This window comes from Procambarus clarkii, chromosome 16, assembly GCF_040958095.1.
Source record: "Procambarus clarkii isolate CNS0578487 chromosome 16, FALCON_Pclarkii_2.0, whole genome shotgun sequence".
NCBI classification, from domain to species: Eukaryota; Metazoa; Arthropoda; class Malacostraca; order Decapoda; family Cambaridae; genus Procambarus; species Procambarus clarkii.
In genome coordinates this window covers 32,186,426-32,201,750 of record NC_091165.1, presented here as the reverse complement: position 1 = coordinate 32,201,750, position 15,325 = coordinate 32,186,426, and the positions used below count along the sequence as shown (strand labels likewise).

Here is a 15,325-nt window from a genome sequence, read left to right as displayed (position 1 = left end):
TGTATGTGTATGTATATATGTATACGTATGTATATGTACATGTATGCATGAGTACCTCATGCATACATGTACATGTATATATTTTTTATAACATTAATAGTTTTGTAACTAGCGTCAAAAGATTGTTATTTGCTTAGCTAAACGAACTAGAGGGGTTCAGTTCCTGAACCGATTATGTGCCTCTGTAATCCTTTACACCACCGCCCACGGGATGGGTATGGGGTGCATAATAAAGAAAGAAATTGAATTCAATAAACATACTTGAAGTTGAACGTGGCCGAAACGCTGGACATATTAGTGGCTTCAGGTATTGTATGTACTAGCTCTATCTATAAATCCAACATTATATTTGTAACTCATCTTCTATGTATGTACTTTTACCTGAATAAACATTTTTATTTTTTTTTATTTTTTTTTTAAACTAGTGTGCTATTAGGCACTTAACCATTGAAAGTGATTAAGATGCTTTTACAAGTTCAGGTTATAGTTACTTCACATACATTGTATACTTGATACATTACAATGGTCAATCTTGGATACAAGTGCAATATATTATCAACTGGTCCAGTATTCGTATAGTATTTGCAGAATTACAGAATTCGGGGGAGGATTGACTGGGCACTATTCCTTAACTGTAGCCTCTGTTCACCCAGCAGTGTTGTTAAACGATTTGGGGGGTTGTTTTCCGGGGAAAATTAAGATTAATAAGGCTCTGCCTGAACCGCTATGCGTGCGTGTAGGGTTTACAAGAATGTAAGAACTCTTGGATATGTAAATAAATAACAAAATAGAAAATAATGAGGTAGGAGTTGGCCCAAAACGCAGTGCGTCTTAGTGACTTTAGGCATTATACATACTAGCTCTTTCTAGAAATCCAACAATATGTTTTTAACTCATCATGTATGTACTTTTACTTGCATAAACCTTTGATTTGATTTGCTCGAGTGTGGAGGAGAGGAGGAGATAAGGGATCTGGTCGCGCTGTGAGGGCGGCGGGAGCGGGTTGCGGGGCGGGCAGGAGGATGGGATCCTCCTGGCCGCCGGGTCCGCCGCCTCCCTCAGGTAAGACAACTGCCCCCAACACGCCGCCACACTTGACCAATATCCCTGGGTCAGCCCGCGACGGTCCTCCCCCACACCCCGGCAGGCACCGCCCCATGAAGAGCGGCACGAGTTGAGTGGCAGGAGGGGGTCGTGGCGGGAGCGGAGGAGTGTGTCGTGCGGTAATAAAAGCTTCCAAAAGTGTTGTGGAGTGCGAGTGTGGATTTGATGGCCGGCAGGGGTAAGTTGTTTACACCGAGACCCCCCTACAGAAGTGCAAGACGGACCTGCCTCCTCACTCTCCCTGTGGTACTCAGTTACATCCTTCAAAAAAAAAACACTGCCTGCTGACTCTTTAGTGGTGTAGACTAACCCTTTTAACTCGCTCCAATGCCTAGAATGAGCAGGAAATCGTCATACACTTACCATGGACTCAATGAAGGTGGGTTGGTGGTGGTTGTGGTGGCTGCAGGCTAGCCTAAGCCTCCCTAGTTTACCTCGAGCTGAGGTAGCCCGAGCCTACCTGGTTTACCTCAAACTGAGGTAACCTAAGCTTCCCTAGTTTACCTCAAACTGAGGTAGCCCAGGCCTAACTAGTTTGCCTCAAACTGAGGTAACCTAAGCCTCCCTAGTTTACTTCAAACTGAGGTAGCCCAGGCCTCCTTACATTACCTCAAACTGAGGTAACTTAAGCCTCCCTAGTTTACCTCAGCCTCCTTCACACTTTGTCAAGATTTCCATATATTTCTGCTTTAAAATGGCTAAGGTAATGTTTAGAATTTTACTTAATTTTGCGATAAAATATAAGAAAGTGACAATTTTTCCTGGGCCATAATTGAGCAGAACTTCTGTTGTCGTCCTCGGCTGTGTGACTCGAGCAGCTCGTAGTCTCTGCTTGTTAGGCTTCAAATTACATTCAGGGGGAGGGGGGGGGCCATACCTTAAAGTGTAAAGTGGTGCATTACGTACTGTTGTGGTTGGTGTCGGCGTTATGGCTGCTGTAAGGAAAGTTCTGTAATAGTTCTGAAGATGATCGAGTATGGTGTGTCCTTTCCAACATTTTGGGGAAACGAAAACATAACTTCATGTCAAAATCCAACTGGAAAAAATGATTACGGAAAAATGAGGGGACGTTTGACAGTCTGCCAACTTCCCGTCCCGGCCGAGACCACTGGAGGGAGAGGGCTGCCCTTGGGTAAATATCGCTGCCTGATCAAGCTAAACTTAACCTAATTCATACTGTACACTTGCCCCAAAGTAAAAGGCCAAAAACTTTCATAAAGAGGCTACCAAGTTTAGTTTACCTGTACTGTACTTGGTTTCAAGAATAATACTCTGCAAGTCAAGCCTGGAGCTAGGCATTTCTAGTGATAACCGTCTCCATCAGGCTGTTGCTTGCAGCAGCCTGATGGCCCACAGGCCCAAACGCCCACAGGCCCAAACGCCCACAGGCCCAAACGCCCACAGGCCCAAACGCCCACAGGCCCAAAGGCCCACAGGCCCAAAGGCCCACAGGCCCAAGGGCCCACAGGTCTGCTGGTCTGCAGGTCTGCAGGCCCACACATCCTCTATAATCTAGTTGATCTGCCTCCTGAAAATGTTATGCTCATTACAATAATGAAGGCTGGTGCTGTTAGAGAAAGGCAATAGACAGGGCTTAAGGTTCAAGTCCTTCATTAGTTAGTGAAAATGGTCGAGTAATGAGAGGTCCGACTGCACTCTCAAGGAATATGGTCGGTACATGTGTGTCCACATTGGGTCTGGGAGCCTCAGAAAAAACATCTGTGCTACAGCAAACGCTTTCTCATAGTGTGCTCTAGTATATCCATAACCCTTTTAGGGTGAATCACGGCAAGTCGGAACAATTGAGGGCTGAAAGAATATGCTCTGATGAACAATTTTTATTACAAAATATTTTATGAATTTTTGCTATGTTTTTCTTCAATATTCACTAAACGGTTCGTAGTACAGTTCTTTAGTCTGTTACTTTGTTGTTGCCAGAGTCGTCATGAGTGAATGTGTCGCAGCCTTGTGTTCTCCCTCTATGGTTGTGTGCAACAATCTCTTGTTACTGTTTTTAATGTTTTTCATCTGTTTTCTTTGGATATTTCATCATTTAAGAGTTGAAGAGATGTCTACAAGCAGGAATCTTTAGGCCAATATAATGCAAAGCCAGTAACACCCGTAGCATTGTGCAGACTCTTTGTTCCCTCGCAACCCATTGCCCCTTTTTGTATATAAATAAAGACAAAATATAAACAAAATGGTGTTGCTTAGGCTATAACTAATTTATGCAGTAGTACAGCACAGTGATGTTTTTCCATTGCAAATAATACTACTGTACTGTATACTCACATTTTGTAAGCATGCAGGCATGTGGTCTGTGGTCCAGGTATTATTCACCCTGTGGAAAAGTATACGAACTATTCACATTAAGTTAAAATAAGTGTGCTTTGGATAAACTGACTCTTGGTAATGATTACTCAACTAGAAAGGATGCAGTATGGTAGTACTGTATTGCTCAATAAGCCACAAATAAATAAATAAATAAATAAATAAATGTTTATTTAGGTAAGGTACATACATCAAGAAATTTTTACAAAGATTGGTGGACTTATAGATAGAGCTAGTACATACAATGCCTAAAGCCACTATTAAGCAAAGCGTTTCGGGCATGAAAAACTTGAATGACTAAAGCTTAATACTAATTGAGCATAAAGAGTAAAATGAAAACATGAAATGAAAACATAGCTGAAAAAGCAGCACAAATACAATTCTGTCGACAAACAGCGCTCTTTAAAAAAAAAAGACATTGGTTGACAATAGAGGGGTAAGGTAGGTTACAGGGAATTTATTAGGTGTAGCTTCGTTTTTATCTTAAACTGGTTGAGAGAGGTACAGTCTTTAACATGATTGGGAAGGTCATTCCTCATTCTGGGTCCCTTGATTTGTAGAGCATTTCTAGTTTGATTAAGTCGTACTCTAGGAATATCAAAACTGTATTTATTTCTGGTGTGGTGCTCATGGGTTCTGTTACAACCTTCTATGAAGCTTTTGAGGTCAGGATTGGCATTACAGTTTAGCGTTTTATATATGTATAATACACATGAGAGAATGTGCAGTGACTTAATGTCTAACATATTCAGAGATTTGAGTAGGGGTACCGAGTGATGTCTGGGGCCAGAGTTGGATATTGTCCTAATAGCAGCTTTGTGTTGAGTAATTAGAGGACGTAAATGATTTTGGGTAGTAGAGCCCCAAGCACAAATACCATAGTTGAGATATGGATACAGTAGATAAGGGAGTAATAGAGAGTCACCAGGGCGATGCGGGGTACATAATATCTGATCTTAGAAAGAATTCCAACAGTTTTTGAAACTTTTTTTGATATATTTAGAAAGTGTCCCTGGAAATTCGGCTTGTGGTCAATGAGAATGCCAAGGAATTTGCCATCTAATTTGTTACAAATTTGGGTATTGTTTATTTTGAGATTTATTTGATTAGAGGATTTATTGCCAAACAGAATATAGAAAGTTTTGTCAATGTTAAGGGTGAGTTTGTTGGCAGTTAGCCAAAGATGGACTTTATTTAGCTCAGTATTTACTGTGGCATTTAGAGCAAGGGGGTCAGGACTGGAGTAAATGAAGGTTGTGTCGTCAGCAAATAGAATTGGTTTGAGGTGTTGGGAGGCATTTGGAAGGTCATTAATGTAGATGAGAAAGAGGAGAGGGCCAAGTATGCTGCCCTGAGGAACACCAATGTTGATGGGTAGGGTGGGAGAAATTGAATTATTCACAGAAACATACTGGAGCCTGTCAGTAAGGTAGGATTTGAGGTATTGCAGGGAGTGTCCTCTGACTCCATAATGATGTAATTTAAGAAGGTTTTGGTGGTTGACAGTGTCAAAAGCTTTACGCAGGTCCACAAATAACCCAACAGGGAACTCATTTTTATCAAGAGCTGTATGAATCGAGTTAAGCATACTAATAAGTGCATCGTTAGTGCTTTTTTTTTGGGTCTGAAGCCATATTGGCAAGGGCTAAGTATATTGTGTTTGGCTAGATAAGAGTAAAGCTGCTTATAGATTAGTTTTTCAAAAATTTTTGACAAGTTTGGCAGGATTGATATAGGTCTGTAGTTAACATCTGTGAGATCACCACATTTGTGGACAGGCGTTACTCTCGCTTTTTTTTAGAATATCTGGAAAGGTTTGGAGTTCAAGTGACTTGTTGAAGAGCAATGCAATAGCAGGGGCTAAAGATCTGTAGGCTTTTTTGTAAATTAAAGTTGGTATCTCCTCAAGGGCACTAGACTTGGTTTTAAGGGAAAGGATTATCTCATTGACGTCAGTGGAATTAATAGGCTTTAGGTACAGAGACTGTGGATAGTTACCTGTAAGATAGTCCTTAACGTCAGTACTGGAAGATGGAATATCATTTGCAAGGGATGACCCAATGGAAGAGAAGAACGTATTGAACTCAATAGCAGAATCAGAGGCTGAAAGCTGACCATCGTTATTGGACAGGAGTGTTGGTTTGTTATGTAAAGTCTTCTTCGATCCCAATATTTGTGAAATTGTGCTCCAAGTTTTTTTAATGTTGCTCTTTATTTGGGTAAACTTATCTTCGTAGTACAGCGTATTTAGTTTTGGCTCGTCTAATTATCTTGGATAGCAATAATGAGTAATTCTTTGAGAATTCTTTGGAGACAATTCCTAACCTATACTTCTTCTCAAGGTCATGTTTTTTATTAATGGATTTAAGTATTCCCTTTGTAAGCCAGGGATTGTTAAGCCTTTTGGTTGACTTGTTTTGTAAGCATAGGACAGTGGGTGTTATAAAGGCTAAGAGTTTTTTGAAGAAAAGATTGCACTGCTAGGTTGATGTCCCCTATGTTACCTAACTCGGACTCCCAGTTGACATTATCAGCAGCAGTTATAAAATTGTCTATAGCAGTTTCATTGTGCAGTCTAAAACTTAACTCTCTTGACTCTAGAGGTGGTTTGCTAATGTTAGTTAAGATAAATGTGGGGTAATGGTCTGTAGTGCTATCGGTGATTATACCTGAAGTAAGCGGAGAGGTTATGTTTGTCCAGATGTGATCTAGAGTCGTGGCAGTGCTATCAGTGATTCTAGTAGGTCTAGTGATTAAGGGTATGAGGAAGCAGGAATTCATACAGTTGAGGAAGCTAACAGCAGTAGGGTGTTCAGGCTCGCAGAGGTCAATATTAAAGTCCCCTGCGATAATTGGATGGTTTTTGTTCAGTCTGTTATCAAATATTAGATTTCTAAGGTTTGAGTTGAATTCGGACACATCAGTGTTAGGAATTCTATAGACTGCACCCACAGACAGGACAGACTCGGCACCCTTGACTCTGAAGCTGGCGAAGATATACTCCCCATAGCAGTCTCTAGTTCTAATTTTTTTTAAGCATGTTAGTTCTTGGTGGTAGTAAAGAGCAGTGCCACCACCTCTCTGAAGTTGACGACAGTTGTGAATTGCCGAGTAGTTAGGCATGTTAAAGAGTTGAGTAGTATCCTCTTTCAACCATATTTCAGTAAGTATAATAAGAGAATTTGTTGTCAATAGTTTCAATCAAGGCACTAACATCATCGAAGTGTTTACCTAGGGATCTAATGTTCAAGTTGATTACAGAGATATTGTGAGTATGAGTTAATACATTGTTTACATCATGTGCTGCAAAATATCTGCAATTTAGATCATTAAAGTGATGATTGTCATAGATAGTGGATAAGAGGTTTAGTTCTGGGTCTATACTTGTCTACATAAAAAAGCTGGTTGCAGGAAAACAAGGCAAGAAAGGCAAATTACAAAGTAGAATTAAGCTATAAAAGGGGGAAAAATTTATAAACAATAATATACAAAACAAACACAATATGAACAACAAAAGAAAAAAATGAGGTAGCTTACAAGGGGCTTACAGGGGTACAATGGAGTAAGGGAGGATGGCTAGGGTAGGCAACCTAGGTAATAAATGAGATTAAAGAAAAAACATATAAACATGGACTATACAAAACAAAAGATATAGAAATACAAAACAAAGATATAAACAAGACTATACAATACAAAAACAAATTGAGCAAAAAAAGAAAAAATGAGGTAGATTGCTTACAAGTACTCTCAGGTACACTGTAAGTAACAATTTGCAATTTGAGATACAGGCAAAGCCAGGGGTACAATGGAGCAAGGGAGTGTGGCGAGGCTAGGCAACCTAGGTAATAAATGAAATCAAAGAAAAAGTTGAATAATAAACATAGGCTAATTTAAACTAATGATTATTAACTATAAATATTTCAGTTATGACTGTAATTAATAAGACCTGAAGAAATATTAATGCACTCAATTAAGTTCAGTAAATGACTAGTGAAGAGTAAGTTAAAAATTAAGTCAAAAAATGAAACAAGGAGACTTAGGATACCTAGACCCACTAGTTGACAAGGGGGTTAATTAAGTTAATTCATTGAGAGTGATAATATGGTGAGCCAAACCACATTGGGAGAGGAAAGTATTGAGGTTCTCTTCATTAGCAATTGTAAATTGCTCTTTTCTTCAGTTCTCTTCATTAGCAATTTATTAGGACAATATCCAACTCTGGCCCCAGACATCACTCGGTACCCCTACTTAAATCTCTGAATATGTTAGACATTAAGTCACTGCACATTCTCTCATGTGTATTATACATATATAAAACGCTAAACTATAATGCCAATCCTGATCTCAAAAGCTTCATAGAAGGTTGTATCAGAACCCATGAGCATCACACCAGAAATAAATACAGTTTTGATATTCCTAGAGTACGACTTAATCAAACTAGAAATGCTCTACAAATCAAGGGGCCCAGAATGTGGAATGACCTTCCCAACCATGTTAAAGACTGTACCTCTCTCAACCAGTTTAAGTTAAAAGCGAAGCTATACCTAATAAATTCCCTGTAACCTACCTTACCCTTCTATTGTCAACCAATGTCTGTTTTTTTCTTTAAAGAGCGCTGTTTGTCGACATAATTGTATTTGTGCTGCTTTTTCATCTATGTTTTCATTTCTTGTTTTCATTCTACTCATTATGCTCAATTAGTATAAAGCTTGTCATTTAAGTTTATCATGCCCGAAACGCTTTGCGTAATAGTGGCTTTAGGCATTGTATGTACTAGCTATACCTATAAGTTAAACAATCCTTGTAAATATTTATTGTATGTATGTACCTTACCTAAATAAAATTGTATTGTATTGTATTGTATTGTAAACATTTTGCCCTCTGCGGTCTTTCTCACCTTTATCAATTCATCTCTAATGAAGCACTGATGAATCGCATCTGGGTTTTGTTGACGGATTTGACGCAGGCGGTAGAGGAGTTGCTGTCTGTTCCTAGTCAAGCACTCGTTGATGTATAATCCCTTCCGTAGGGATGCAGCTGTCCGGACAAGATGGGATTTCATGAACTGGGAAGACAGCTTCAGGCGAATTTTCCGCTGGTTTTGACCTGATGGATTCTTTTTGCCTACTCTGTAGGCAGCAATGTCAGTTTTGTTTAAAATGACCTGCAATTCGTTTTGTATGAGAGCCTGAGCTATTTCGACACACTTTTCACCTTCACGTTCCACAGGTATATCTTGGGACGACACAATAACCGAGTCTAGCAGCTTTTGTTGGTCTTGTTCTTCCTGGGAGACGGAACGTTGGGCGGATAATGTACTGATACATGCAGTCATTTTGCTGAGAGCTTCCTCCTGTTTTTTTTATGGCTTCATCAGTTTTCAGAAGATTGTTTTCCTCACGGAGATCATTCAGGTCATGCTGGAGTTGGTCTTGGCTAGCCTTAAAGTTTCTAATATCCTCGCGGAGGAGGGTTATTTCTTGTTGTTGTTGATGGAGATTCGCGCGGTTCGCTAGATTCTCATTTTGAAGACTCAAGATGATAGTATTTTGAGACTCGAGGACTAGGCACAACTTTTTGAACCACTGATTCTCGGTCCAGTTAGGGAAATTCGGTGTGGGACCGGAAGCTCGCTTGAATTGCGTAAACTGGGATGTTAGCGTGCTAATAAGAGAGGATTGAGAGGGCACCGCTCCCTGGCTCAATGGGGAGGAGGGGAGGGCAGCACCGCCGCCACGGACCCCAGAGCTTCCGGACGGAGAAACACGAAGGTTGTTAGAGTTGGCCGGGATGGATGCCTTGTTAAGAGGTTTGATGCCCTTATTTCCCTGCGCAGTCACATTTTTAGGAGACATGATTGGTTAGAATGGACTAGGAGTATATGTTGTGAAGAAACTTGCGTCAGGCAGCGCGGTGGCGGGCAGCATGTACTGATACTCACAGCCGTAGAGGATTGTTTTGAAATTTGTTTGAGATGGAATGAGTTGATTTTGGTTGGTTACTTTGGTTTTGCTGTAACATGCTTGGACTCCATGTACTTAGCTGCCTGTGGGTGGCGGCCTACATCATCTGGCGGTAGTTTAAGGGCTGAAATACAGCTTAGAGTGAGGAGCGTAGCGTGCACTCAACCGCGTCAGACGACAGACGACAATGCAGGACTGAATACAGGAGAGGCTTTTTCACCCACAGGGTTATAAACCCATGTAACTACCTACCTGCTGAAGCTGTAAACTATTAAATTTTAAAATCAAGCTGGAAAAAATCATTAGGGGAAATGGTGGGGTGCCTTTGACAAGCCGCCAGCTTCCTGTCCTTGTTGATGCCACTAGGGAGTTGTGGCCCTCAGATAAATTCAGGTAAATAATTATATTTTAAGAAGAAATTGATGAAGCAGAGAATTAAACACTACCAGCAAATGCAAAATATGATAAATTGGCAACTATTTCTTACCCTATCCAAAGGCAGATGTAAACTAATAATGTTATTGAGCCATGGCTCAATAACATTGAGCCATGGCTGCCTGTAGTAAATGTAATGAATCCTTTCTAACTCATAAGCAGGTCATTACAAGTTTTATTTTGTATTTATTTATGTATACAAGAGTTCTTACATTCTTGTACAGCCATTAGCGTGCATAGTGTTTTGGGCAAGTAATTCAAATTCTTTCCATAATACAACCCACCAAATTGTTTAACAACAAGGTACCCATTCACTGCTGGGTGAACAGAGGCTACAGTTATGGATTGACGCCCAGTCAAGGATACGAACCCAGGTCAAGGCGGTCGTGAAACGCCAGGCGAGTGTGTTACCACTTCGCCACGGGGACTCCTTTATGTATTTTTATTTTTTATTTTATTTTATTTATATATATACAAGAAGAGGGTAGGGTTTGTGAGGGTACATAGCATGGTATTTACATTCTTGTAAAGCCACTAGTACGCGCACCGTTTCGGGCAGAGTATAGAATATACTGTATATACAGGTTCCACTCTGCTTGTGCTCATTTAAACAGGATGGTGTTTGACAACTGGACAACAACGACACCTATTTACTTATAGGTGGACAGAGGCATGAGATGATAGGAAATGTGTCCAACCATTTCTGTGGAGCCCGGGATTCTTGATTTAGTTGCGAATGAACCCGACTGTACTACCGGGACCCTCAAATTTGTTTAAAATATCTGTATGGAATATCATAGCTATTTCTTCCATGAATATCTTCCAAATATCAAATATCTATTTAATATTCAAGTAGTGCGACGTAACGCAAGTTGAAATGCTCTGCAAATTGAGTTAAAAAATGTGGAGTGGCCTTCCCAATCACATCAGACTGTCCCTCTCTCAATCATTTTAAGAGAAATTAAGTACTACCTAATCAGCTGTATGTAACCTACCTTTCCTCCTGTATGCCAACTTATTTTTTGCTATTGAACATTAATCACTGTACAGTACTGTGCTGGTATAAAATATGACAAGCCCTGGATGTGTAGGAGTAATAATAATCTCCCAATTTGTGTTTGTCATTAGCCACTAAGACAGCGGCTATGGAGAGATCGTCATACTATGCACGAAAAAAAATAAACAAATTCCAAAAAATAATTTTTCACCAAAAAATAAATTTTCATTATAGAATTATAAATTTGTATACAAAATATAAGAACACCACAAAAAATAAGTGAATATTTATCGTTTCACTGGGTGGAGGCGCTCTGCTGGGCTTTATCTGGCACTTGTGCTGGCCTGGTGCTCGACTTTGCTGATGCTGTTGTTTTGTCCTCGGATATTTCACCTATCGTTTTATCACTTTTCTGTGGAGTGCTGCTTTGGCTCCCTGGAGCTATCAGGCTAATATGCAATATATTAGACTAGGACATTAGTCAATGAAATTCAGCCTACTGGGGACCATGAGCCACAACCTGGCCCCATCAGAGAGGCACAGGGACCAATGGCCCCTAGAAAAAAACCCTGTGGTTGGGGTTTTTCCTAATCTGCCATTGACTGGGGTTAGGCACCCAAAAAAGTAGGCATAACAAAACAAAACCTCACATGGTAAGAAAATTACAACCAGAAACTGAACAGAGGCAGAGCGCCCCCAAATCCCAAGGAAACGAGCAAACGTCACCTCACCACCGTACCGCTTGACCGCGCAGCCCTCCCCTCCGTGCCGGCTACTCAGCAACTTGAATTCATTGGCTAATGCAATCTAGGGTGGTTGTCAACTCTGGCCTCGATTTCCTGGAAGTGTTTTGCCATAGTGGTGTTCTCTGCGACATAGTAATTACCTAAGTGTAGTTGCAGGATGAGAGCTACGCTCGTGGTGTCCCGTCTCCCCAGCACTCTTTGTCATATAATGCTTTGAAATTACTGATGGTTTTGGCCTCCACCACCATCTCACTTAACTTGTTCCAACCGTCTACCACTCTGTTTACAAAAGTGAATTTTCGTATATTTCTCCGGCAGCTTTGTTTCGTTAGTTTAAATCTATGACCTCTTGTTCTTGAAGTTCCGGGTCTCAGGAATTCTTCCCTATCAATTTTATCGATTCCTGTTACTATTTTGAACGTAGTGATCATATCGCCTCTTTTTCTTCTATCTTCTAGTTTTTGCATATTTAATGCCTCTAACCTCTCCTCGTAGCTCTTGTCCTTCAGTTCTGGGAGCCACTTAGTGGCATGTCGTTGCACCTTTTCTAGTTTGTTGATGTGCTTCTTAAATTAAGGTATGGGCACCATACAACCGCTGCATATTCCAGCTTTGGTCTAATAAAACTCGTGAACAATTTCTTCAGTATTTCTCCATCCATGTATTTAAAAGTAATTCTGAGGTTAGAAAGTGTAGCATAGGCTCCTCGCACAATGTTCTTAATGTGGTTCTCAGGTGACAGTTTTCTATCTAGAACCACCCCTAGATCCCTTTCTTTGTCAGAATTCTTTAAAGATTTCTCACATAATTTATAGGTTGTGTGGGGTCTGTTCTCCAATTCCACATTCCATAACATGGCATTTATTCACATTAAATTCCATTTGCCAAGTGTTGCTCCATATACTTATTTTGTCCTATAGTGATGTGGTAGCCAGGTGTAATAAGTGTACTGGGGCTGCATGTGCTTAGGGCGGCCTTCCCTAAGCGCCCTGTGAGTACTACCCCTGGGTGCTAGGGTTCTCTTCACTTGTGCCTTTGGGATGCCATTTCAGTAGGGGTTTTTGCTGCTCGGCATTTACCCCCTTCCTTAGGGCCAGCTGGGGCTTTGTGGCCCTTGTTTGGCCTTGGGTAGGGAGTGTTATTGTTGCTGGTTGGAGCATCAAGGTGTTGCACCGCCAGCTTACCTATGCAGCGGCCGGTTCCTGTTTCCTTTGGGGGCGTTGTACTTTTGTGGGGGTTTTCTTTTTTTGTTGTTCTTTGACTGGTGGGGATCTGCCTTGTGTGGCTATAGGACCACTTATATTGTTTTGATGGCTCTCTGATAGGTCCCTGTGATTATGCACGTCGTAGGGGTTTCAGTGTTTTGATCATCCCCTTGTTAACTTTGGATCTAACTAGTTGGCAACACCTTGCCCGGGCAAGGTCAATGAAAACCTTGTGAATAAGTGAAGCCCGGGCTTCACTTATCTGTCAGCCTACAGGCCCTGGAAAACCTTGTCGAGACTCAGTGGACCTATGGATACATCTTCAGAGTTCCAGCTCGTCTCGTGCGAGTTTGAAGGTTGCAATGTGCCCTTGTCTCAGGGTGACAGTCACCACTTTTGCCTCCATCATACTGCCTGTTGGGTCAACCACACCTTTGACCTTGAGTCTTGCAAATCGTGTTCTCTGCTTGTTCTCTAATCTACCCATTCTTATAACATTGATATTCGGGTACAGGCAGCATCCACATTGCATGCTAGGTTTAAGTTGGTTGCCCACCCGAATGCTCTGAGGCTGTCCCATTTTGGTTATAGGGACTTGGACTTGGGAGCATTCTACTTTGGTTCCGTCCATGCTCCCTGGTCCTTCCCCTGTTCTTCGTCCTGCTCCCCCCCCCCCCTATTCTTCGTCCTGCTCCCCCCCTATTCTTCGTCCTGCTCCCCCTACCCTGCCCTGCCCTGCCCCTGCTCCAGGCTCCGGTTCCCAAACGTCTGAGGGTTTCGGAGTCGGGGCAGGGTTTAGTTGGTAATAAGACTTGGGCGGCTTCGAGGGCTGCCCCTTTTGGGTTGGGGATGGAGGCATTTGAGCCAGTTCCTCCTGCCGAGGCTTCTGGGTCCCACTAGCAGGCCCCCTTCTTTTCTGCCTTTTTTCCTGGACTCTGCCTTTTCTTCAGGGGTAGAGGGTATGGAGGACTGCTCTGCTCCGGGTCCTGAGTCGGAGGTTCCCGGGGCTGGGAAGGAGTTAATCTGGGGTGGGGGGGAAGGCCCCCTTTTCTGTACGAGTATGATTTGAGGTTGGCTCCTCCCCGGGTTTAGTTCTGGGTTCCCTTGGGTTTCTCGACTCCTTTATTCAGGAGGATTTCTGCTTCTCGTATCTTCCCTAAGGAGGTTTGGGAGGTGCTTGCTGCGTACCTATTGCGAGACCCGGATTCTGCCTTTGTGATAGATCTGTCCTTGTTTGAGTTCGGTTCTTCCCCGTATTGGTTGCATTTGGAGGTTCCGGGGTCTTCCTGACTGGCAGACTGCCCATCCTTTTCATTGGGGGCGTGGCATGGGTTTTGTTGAACCCGCACACTTGAATGACGGGAAACTTCTACCTTTCTGCAGGTTTACCTGGGGGGCGAGTTTGAGTGGCTTAATGTGTGCTTGCTCACCCCTGTGCTTCCTCGTGATGTTGGCCTTATGCAGCTGCACATGCAGGTTTCTACCCTTTTGGCATCTTTGGTTGCTGAGGATTTGCGTGTTTGTGGGGATTTGGCTTTGGTCTTGCGCTTGTTTTCCCTTCTCGAGCTGTCTTTGGACTGGCTTGAGGAGGATGTGGGGGCATTGAGTGCCGGGCCTATGTCTGGTGCGCTGGCCTAGGCGGCTCGGGCGTCGGCTGCACTGTTGAAGCTGTTTGCACCGATTCTCAAGCAGGCGGTGTCTCTGTTCTTTGCTTCCTACCGTGCGTTCTGGTAGGCTGTGCTGCTCTCTGGAATCCGCTTTGGCCCTCGCTCTTTGGTTTTCATCGTCGTTTTGTCCCGTTGCTGTTTGGGGAGACTGCTGTCAAGCAGTTTCTGAAGACAGCTTCATCTAGTTGTCCTATGTCGGACTTATTGGTTCTTGGTCCTTTCATGGGTTGCCCCATTGACGGGGCGATGGGGGGGGGAGGGGGGGAAGGCTCGTTCTGTTTGCTCTTACTTGGTCCCATTTCTCGTGGGCGTGGGCATTTCCGGTCGTCGCCTCTGCCCTGTGGTGGTGTTGGGCGGCTCCTCCTCTGGAGGGTTCGATATCCACATCTGAATATGGATATTGTGGCTTGAGCATAGATATATGAGGACAAATTTAAATTCAAGGATATGTCTTTACTATTTTATATAATTTTTTGTAAAGGATAAATTACAAAGTTTGAGTATTCAAGCAAAATGGTAAGATTAATTTTTTATAATGACTTGTAATGTGTGGCAAGAATATTTTTGGGTTAGTGTGCAGCCCATCCATCACAACAGTTATAAGAGTCCTTCTATACACAATTGTTCTCTCATAAAGGGGTTAACATGACAATAAGTGGCATTATATTTGACTAGCAATTCCAGAAGTCATATCTGATTTTATGGTACATTTGCTATTGCTTGCTTTTGTTTGTTTGTTTGAATAATATGCCATGGCCACGAGTGTTCATTTGCTTAGTGCACCATGAGATTGTTCGTTTGCCTAACACACCACGAGATTGTTTAACACCGTGTTTGTTTACATAACACGAGTTTGAGAGTTGGTTGCATGTTTCAG

General features: G+C 42.2%; 1 protein-coding gene across 3 annotated transcripts in view; it reads left to right on the top strand.

Annotated features, from left to right (window-relative positions):
• Positions 1-959: 959 nt before the first annotated feature.
• LOC123760105 (mediator complex subunit 31) overlaps positions 960-15,325 on the top strand; it is a 151,116-nt gene continuing 136,750 nt past the window's right edge. The window contains exon 1 of one of the 3 annotated variants that reach the window (XM_045745586.2): positions 960-1,062. In XM_045745586.2, the coding sequence (XP_045601542.1) occupies positions 1,023-1,062 (40 nt within the window). In that variant the 5' untranslated portion in view covers positions 960-1,022. Of the gene's footprint in view, positions 1,484-15,325 lie in introns of all 3 variants that reach the window. The other 2 variants (XM_045745585.2, XM_045745587.2) reach the window with 2 other exon arrangements.